The sequence below is a fragment of the Pinus tabuliformis genome, chromosome 6, assembly GCF_031772625.1.
Source record: "Pinus tabuliformis cultivar Carrire ecotype Pingquan chromosome 6, CPIR1, whole genome shotgun sequence".
NCBI lineage: Eukaryota > Viridiplantae > Streptophyta > Pinopsida > Pinales > Pinaceae > Pinus > Pinus tabuliformis.
Window position 1 is genome coordinate 1,097,292,269 of NC_142292.1, and position 8,986 is coordinate 1,097,301,254.

Consider the following 8,986-nt stretch of genomic DNA (forward strand, 5'->3'; position numbering starts at 1 on the left):
CCAACATAAAACTCTGTTTTGTGCTTTGTGATACGAATATTATATTTCTACTGTAATATAATTTACTGTCTAAATATTTGTTAAAAATAAAACTTCTAATTTAAAAACAAAAAAATCGAACTTCCGTAAACTATTACATTAATTTATTAAGATATTTAAATTAAAACATTATTTTATATAATGAATAGGCTTATAAAATGTTTAAATTAAAATTTAGCAAACTGTCTAGATGAGACATTGTTTTCATTTTTTCATTTTCAGTATCTTACCACGTGAGCTCCTCAAAAAATTAATTTCACTTTGTTATAATTTCACTTTGTTAGTGTTAATGTATTGTAAATTATTAATTTATAAATTTATATTTTAATAATTTTAAAAAAGAAAAATTAATCATTTAAAAAAAATTATTAAATTAAAATTATCTTTTAATTAAAATAATGACTATAATTCACCATAAATATTTAAAAATGAAAAATGAAAATATGTATATAGAAGATAATAATATGTATTGCGTTACGCAGATTTCTTTTATTTTTATAATTATTTATTTATTTATTATAAATAAAATATTTTATAAGAATTTATTCATTGATACGAACATAACTTGTTTTCTGTAGCTATCTCCCTCTAATTTGTTTACTTACTCAAGCAACTGAAATCAGTCATAGATTGTAAAAAAATCCTTTGTTCTGAACAAAAGAATAAAGGCTCTTTCTATCTTTTTTGGAAATTAAGTGTTCTAATGCTCAGTGCAAAGATCGCAGCGAACAAAAGTGCGATTGTCACTGTTGCAACTGCAACCGGTCCCAGAAAATCGTGTTTATATCCAAAGTAATTACTCAGAAATTCGTTCACTTGTTGCTTCTCGCCATCTGCCATCACCACTTCATCTGAAATATCGCCAAACTGAGATACCGCCAGTCCGTAGAGCGTCCATGCGAAGGGGCATGCCCAGTAATACCATCTCCACCACAGAGGAATCCGCTGTAACGCCCAAAAACACTCACATTATCAATGAACATTTATTTGACTAATTTTTGTGACGAGCCCAAAGGGAAAAAAAAGAGTAATTACTTTTTTTATGGTAAGAGTTTTGGAAATTTGATAGATAGAAACCACTAAAATGAACTGATTATACTCCTATCCATCATGGAATTTCCAAAATCTGCAATAAAATTAAATTGAACAATACATAGAGAAAATACTTTGCAATTCTCACCGGACGTGGAATTATGAAGCCGCTAAAAATCATCCACACTGCAATACAAGCCGAGGAGAGAACTGAAGCTATGGTTGCATTAGGAGTGACAGCCGCCATTATCATCCCATAGTATGTGGTATAAAGGAACGTGAAGAACATGAAAAACAAATACCAAAAGAATTGGGTTGCTGTCCACTTCATGCCTGTCAATGCATAAACTATCACACCATAGACCATTGTTTGAATATATATGTATGGCACTTCGATCAAAAGCTCTGTAACATAAATATGGTTGTATTAGTAGAAGGCTTTAAAGCTATGTTTGTATGCTTATTTTTATAATATAACAGTTTGAGCGTTTTAAGAGTATTTAGAGGTAGAATATATATATATATATTTCTACAAATTTAGGTTTTAATAATTAAATTTATTTTAGGTTCGATTTTGTAAATTTATACTTTTGTAATCAAATACTAAATTCAAATAAAAAAATAGAATATATGCACTTATGTAAATTTACACTTTACTAATCAAATGCTACTAGATGGGTTCCTTGTTCATGAACCAAAAAAAATGTATACGCCAATTTAACAATGATCAAATTAAATTGAATGAGTCTATATTGATAAAACAATACAAAACCAAAAAGTGCATATCTGAGCAATATCATACGGAAGAGCCGGATACGTTCCTGCAAAAAGTACATACCTGAGCAATAGCATACGGAAGAGCCGAATACATTCCTGCTCCCTTTTCTCTATATAAAACTATCCTTTCGACATCGACTACTGGTTGGACAGAAACGGCATTGCTGAAACCCAGGAATATAATAGCTGCGAACATGGATCCCAAAGCATTTAATATATTTTGTTGGTTCTGCCTGTAAACAACATCCAATGACACATAAGAATTGCATCTACCTTGAATATTAGATTGCATCCCAAAGTATTTAGTATACTTGTTGGTTTTGCTCGTAAACAACATCCAATGACACAAAAGAATTGGGTCTAGATTGATTAGATTTTGTGATTGTAGGAGAAAGTAATGTTTACATCTTCCGGTCAATTCTCCAGAAAATAGTGCCAAATATTAGGGCGCAGCAAAAGGTGAATATGAGTCGAACGGTGTTGTACTGAGGATTTCTCCAATACGACGAGTTTTGCTTCCACAAACAAGCCATGATTTGAACTGCAAAGGATTGACCAAATTGCCTTTCAAAACACAAATCCTTTGAGTCTTGGACTGGTTCGCTGAGTTCCTGAATGAGAACTTTATTATGCCTGTGGAAAAACCCACATTATGCATTATGTTTTCAGTAGCATTGAATAAATCCACATTCATAAAACACAAAATGCTGGCATTATAGCTAATGGAGATATGAATTGTAAGTCCAAAACATAATCAAATTGGGATAAATAAACATCGAAACTTATATGCATGCAAAACGATAGCCTATCCATGATTTGTATGGGAAATGGGAATATAAAAACAATTTAAAGGCTCTGGGAGATGGGAATATATTTAAAAAAATGCGGGCCGCTGGCTGAACCCTGCTATTCCTCCTACATAACTGGTCGTAACACCTCTACAGGGAGAACCGACTGCGCCATCGTCGTGTTAACTAAAGACACAGATCAGTGTAGCGAACCATATTGAACTGTCAAATCATAATGTAAAGCAGTGGAATGGATAGGTTCTTTGCTTCGCTACACTCCTATCAAACTGTAAATCAAAGCAGTAGATTAGAAGCAAATGGGTGGTGAAGCAGGTATGTTAAAGACCAGTGGTGAAGTTGATTAGAGACAAGTGTTGTGCCAGGCTCCATGGCGTGTCAAAGAGCTATCATGCACATGGCAGAAGGCTAACATGCAAGAGTTTTTCTCTGCTGTGGGGCACGATTTAACATGAAACTTGTGTAATACACATGACATCAAAGTTTAGTCAGAGGAATTTACAAGTTCAGTTTTCGGGATGGGTTGATAGGACAGGATGGCCTTAAATGGGACCATGTTATACTTGGGATTACTAGTTCTATTAGGCATGAGAAGGAACAATCCAGGTTCACCTTAGTTCAATTAGGCCTAGGAAAAAGAGATTGTGCTAGCTATGTCATGACATCTGCATATACTACACTTGTATGAGTCCCATATACTACACTTGTATGAGTGACATGATACAGGTAAAGAAACGAGCATAATACAAGTAAGCAAAAGTAATTCTACTCAAAGCATTTTTGAAATGTTAATATACAATGTAATTTTAATTTAAAAATAAATAAATAAAAACATTTTCAATTAAAATTTTAATATCTAATATACATTTTGAATTTCAACTCCCACTATGCATTTAAATAATTCAAATAGATTAACTTTAATTTATTAATTTCTTTTGTATTTTCTTGAAAAAGATTCAAATCCATTTAAATAATTCAAACAAATTAACTTTAATTTATTAACTCCTTTTGTATTTTCTGGAAAAAATTTCAAATCCATTTAAATGATTCACACATTAAATTCAACATTGATTCTTAAACTTACTGGCCTACTCTCTCCTCTGGCATGTGACATGGCAATGGCCGATGCACATTTGCTTAACTTAAGAAAATAAAAAATAGAATTATTATGCATTGCTGGCCTTCTTTGACATACACATGTCGGGCTGCGGGCATGACGCGGCTTACGTTTCCAGAAAACATCTTAGAAATGGCGTATCGATAAGTATATTCCAGGTTGGCAAGACACCGAAGAAACTGCATTTAAAGAATTTAGACGACTGAAAAGGTAACTTAAACTTCACTAAAGAACAATAATTATTAATGATCTCTGAAAGAGTCGAACCCTAGACCGGACGTCAGGTGCTATACATTGCTCCTCGTCTCACCCCACACCCAGCAGCCTCCCACACCATCTAGGCAGCAACACTCTTTTCAGCAATACACTGCTTATAAGACACAATCCTGACATTAGAAATGTTTGGCGGACAAAATACGATTGGAATCAACTTGCCAAATAAGGACAACAATACTTTTTGCCATCGTATCAAATTTATTTTAGCATCTATTGATGCCTATTCTAAGATTAACATCCGGCGTACGCGAAATATTGGCCCCTCAAAACATACAACATCTAAAAGCAAACACAACTTTTACAACACAAATGCATCCGCATGAACAAAGTCCAGTTTCTGTATTAAACATTGTTGGGTTCCTTGCTGTGCCATTTCAGGGATGCTCGGATAACGTATTTGTGAAATGCAGCAGCTACCGTAGCTCCAATAAGAGGACCAACCTAGAAGATCCACTGCAATGTAAGAATTAAAATTTAATTCCATAAAATCTGCAATACTGATAAATAGAAAACAACAGAAAGGAGACTATTATCCTCTTCTTACATGGTCGTCCCAGGATTTCTTATTGCCATAAATCACGGCTGCTCCAAAGCTTCTGGCAGGATTGATGCCTGTTCCAGTGACGGGAATGGTTGCCAAGTGTACCATGAATACAGCAAAACCAATTGAAACCGGAGCCAAAGCCTGCGCCAATCAGTATATCAGCATCTATTAATAGATTAAATAATCAGTGTATTATACATAATAATAAAATTGCTTACTGCATACACGTTCAAGAAATGGACAATGATAACGTACAGGCAAGGTTCACATGGAAATTCCTCACCAGAAATCGTTCACATGGAATTCCTCACCAGAAATCGTCGAGGGCGAGGTGCACATCCCATTTCCAAAAGAAATAGTCCGACTGGAAATTTCACTTCCAAGGAGAACATTACGATCTCTCTCATTTATAAGACGGAATCTTAGGAAGGGCAGAGCACGACATGCAACACCAAAAGTCACGTCGTTGCCAGACAAATACAACGCTAAACACAGAAACACGTCAAACAATTTTACAACAAATTGTAATACTGGACACGCATCAAACTATTTTACAACAAACTATAACAAACTATTAGAATATTTTTTGGCAACCGCCATGGAGGAGGCTGAACTAAAAACAGATAATGAAACCTTTGACATTCCAACTCTAGCAATTGCGAGAAAACTCAGAACACAGTCTTGGCCTCATGGTCGAAACCCTGGTACAGAACCTAGAGATTATATGTCATATTATCGAAGGACCTCGCTTATAAAAGAAACCAGTTCCAAAAAAAGGGCGCGGCCTACCTGAGAACAATGACTCATAATGAGAAATCAACTTGCTCGCCTACAGATAGCACCAGAGCTGCCGCATGCAGAAAGCCCACTAGAGCTTCCGCATGCAGATAGCCATGTGGCAGTAAATTCTCTCTGAAGTTTGTGTCAGTGAATTATATGTAGTTTGGATATAAAAATCTTTAGTGAATTATATTTAGTTTGGATATAAAAATCTTTTGCACCAGAATATTTAGTTTGGATATAAAAATCTTTTGCACGAGAAAACTTTGGATAGCAGAAAAGTTGAATATCTTTTGCACCTGAAAACTTTGGATATCAGAAAAGTTTGCCGCAAGGACACGCAGAAGAGGTACCAAAAACTTAGGATATCTTACTTTTACCCATCTTGAAACCTGCGAAGCCCGCAATAAGATCCTCAACTTTGTTGGCCAATCAGCAATTACATAATAAATTTTATATTATTTTTTAATATGAAAACTTTGGTTAAAATTGTGATGTATAGCAATATTTTTTGGTCAAACAAGAGATTAATAGGCAGTCAACGCACGATCGATTGCTAAGAGTCCCAGGCAGGGACTAATAATAATAATGATAATCTTTTAATATTAATATTACTATTAAGGTTAAAAATGTTCGTTTTTTTTTGCTATGGTATTAATAATAATCTGTCTCATATGCGTCACTTAAATAAAACTTATTTTTTTTAGAGTTAGTAAGTATAAAGAGGTTTATAGAGTAAATATCAAAATAGGTTTTATATATTTACCATACCTCTGGTTTACTTATATTTTTATTTCGTTATCATCTCTCTTTTATTTACCATGGTATTTGCCCCAAAGGCTTGGTATATAATTAGATGTTGATTTCTAATCATATTTGATATACCTTTATTTATTTATCATGCCTCTTTATAACTCTTTTATATTTATTTATTTACCATACCTCTTTTATAAATATCGTATTTGGGCCATGGTATTAATTATTATTTGCCGCATGGTATTTGGCCCGTAGGCTTCACCTAAATAAAACATATTTTTTGGAAAAGGAATAACTGGGTTGAGAATGCGCTCGGAGCTCTGGCGATCCCGTGCCCTGCTGCCTCTCTGATCTGACCCCTCTGCGTGCCGGCGCCTGGCAGCACTGCTGCTAGGCTGTGCCCTCCCTCTTTTGTCCCCTTCACGCCCGGGGCCTCCTGCCCTCTCTTTTCTCTGGGCCTCCTGCCCTCCCCCTTTCATGGGGCTTCTGCTGGAGCGCCGGCTGTGCAGTAACCATGCCTGCTCTGCATCCTCCCTCTCAGGATCAGGAAGATCTAGAAAATTCCTTTGCTTCGCTCATCCCAGAGAATACTTCGGGAAAAATCCGACCTACAGCTTCAAGGTTCATCAAAAAACTGGATGAAATCCCGGAAGTCTCGCTCCCTCCCGCCCTCCCGAGGAGAGCTGTTGTTGCCTTGGCAGAACGTGGCCTGGTAGGCCAGTTTACGGGATTATGGCCTTCTCCTCGCACTGTCCAACGCTGGGTAGAGAGGAACTGGAACTCGATGGTCCAAGGAAAGATAGCAATAAGGTTCTGTGGGAGAGGGTTTTTCACCTTTCTCTTCGAATCAATGGAAGACCGAAATCTCATCTTCAGAAATGGCCCCTACTTTATGGACACCAGAGGCCTTTACCTTAACAGATGGACCCCTGATTTTGATCCGGAGATGGATGTTCCCAACGCTGTCCCTGTTTGGGTTCGCCTTCCCCACCTGCCGCTTCACTGCTGGGGAGATGAATCAGTGAAAGCCATAGGGAACGCCGTGGGGAAATATATTGACAGATCGGAACCAAAGGAGAACATGCACGCCTGTGCACGGATATGTGTAGAAGTTGATCTGGGAAAAGGACTGTCGGAAGCAATCAAACTAAAAGTCGACCAGTGGACGCACATACAACAAGTGGACTACGAGCAGCTGCCTTTCAAGTGCAAGGTATGTCATGAATATGGGCATTTTGCCAATAGATGTAGCAAATCTAAATCAAATGTTTTTGATATCAATGTTGAAGCTCCAGAATAAGCATGGGAAATAGTCAAGAAGAAAAAATCAAACCCCCCTCAAGGAACATTCCCAAAGACCCCCTCTGAAACCCCCACCCCCCCCTCCCAACCCTCTGGATCTGGCCCTTCCTTCCCTTCATCCTCCAACCCTTTCGAAACTCTGTCTGCAGAAGAACCCCCATCCCCTCCCCCTTCCCCGAGAGGTCCCAAGGTAACCCCTACCTCTCCTCCTCCAACCTCCCCTCCCCCAACTGTAGAAAGAATTCTAACTAGGAACAAGTCAAAGGAAAATAGCACCTCCACTGACCCTCCCAGAAAAGTCGGAAGGAAATCTAACAAAGAGATAAGGGATGAGAACGCTGCAAAAGAAATGGCCACAGGGACCCAACAGCCAATGGACACATATCTAGATAAGACCAAAGGAAGCGGAGAGAAGATGAAAGAGAAAAGCGGGGCCCACAACAAACAAAATAAATGATGATTTTGGTCTCTTGGAATTGTAGGGGGATGGGCTCCTCCCTAAAAGAAAATGCAGTCTGAGACCTCCTCAAATCAGAACATCCAGACATCCTCCTACTCCAGGAGACCAAAATCACTGAACAGGAATTTCAAAACGGCATGAAAAGAAGCAGAATTTATGAAGGAATAGCATCAAGTGCAGCTGGTGCCTCAGGAGGCATAGGGACAATTTGGGACAAAAATAAATGGAAACTTAAAGACCACAGGCAGAACAGATGGTGGATAAGATCAGATATGCAAAATATAGCTTCGACAGAAGAGTACACAATTTATAATGTATACGCACCCCCCCATTTCAGAGAAAAAGCCTCTTGCTGGGATTCAATCACCTCAGATCTAATGACTGCTCAAGGAAGGAACATCTTCTTGGGAGGCGATTTGAATTTAATAAGGAACGCTGAAGAAAAGATGGGAGGGAACTTCTACGCAGACTCCTCAAGAGATGCACTAGAAGAAATCATTCAAGTCCACAATCTGGTGGACATTCCACCGCAAAATGGGCGTTTCACATGGTCAAATAAGAGAATAGGCAAGAATAACATAAAAGAGAGGCTAGATCGTATTTTGGCACAAGAGAGAATAGTGGCCAATTTCCCAAGCATTCAAAGCTCAATTATTCAAGGCTATATATCAGACCACAAACCAGTGGTTTTGAAACTGGACAAAGGGAAGAATATGGGACCGCTACCTTTCAAGTATAACAGAGCATGGGACAGCAGTGATGATTTCAGAACCTTGATAAAAGATCATTGGGCAATAGAAATCTCGGGCTCCCCTCATTACATCTGGGAAACCAAGCTCAAGCTCCTCCGGATCGCCATCAAGCAATGGGCAAGAAACCAAGCAAAAGAAGAAGACAAAAAAAAAATCGATCTCCAAATAAAACTAACACAGTGGAACCAAGAAAAGGAAAGCAGACAAGACACTGAAGAGGATCAAGTTAAAGAAAACGAAATGTATAAGGAGCTGTACAAACAGAATAGAAGGGAGGAAGAAGAGCAAAGGCAAAAGTCTCGATGCCTATGGCTCAAATCAGGAGATCGAAATACCTCCTTTTTC

General features: G+C 37.6%; 1 protein-coding gene across 1 annotated transcript; it reads right to left on the reverse strand.

Moving 5' to 3' along the window:
* Nucleotides 1-688: 688 nt before the first annotated feature.
* Nucleotides 689-2,521, reverse strand: LOC149262745 (pleiotropic drug resistance protein TUR2-like). Its single transcript, XM_089386272.1, has 4 exons — nucleotides 2,254-2,521; nucleotides 1,910-2,081; nucleotides 1,220-1,474; nucleotides 689-984 (listed from the first exon to the last, which is right to left on the reverse strand). The coding sequence occupies exons 1-4, from the start codon at nucleotides 2,379-2,381 to the stop codon at nucleotides 715-717; spliced, it is 825 nt and encodes a 274-aa protein (XP_089242398.1). The 5' UTR covers nucleotides 2,382-2,521; the 3' UTR covers nucleotides 689-714.
* Between the last annotated feature and the right edge of the window lie 6,465 nt (nucleotides 2,522-8,986).

Bases quoted from the DNA above. Each gene is read 5' to 3' on its own strand.
- LOC149262745 (XM_089386272.1), bottom strand. From the start codon at position 2,381: ATGGCTTGTTTGTGGAAGCAAAACTCGTCGTATTGGAGAAATCCTCAG. The intron at 1,475-1,909 runs GTATGTACTTTT...TATGTTACAGAG, and splicing joins TTCCGTATGCTATTGCTCAG to CTTTTGATCGAAGTGCCATA. The intron at 985-1,219 runs GTGAGAATTGCA...TGGGCGTTACAG, and splicing joins GCTTCATAATTCCACGTCCG to CGGATTCCTCTGTGGTGGAG.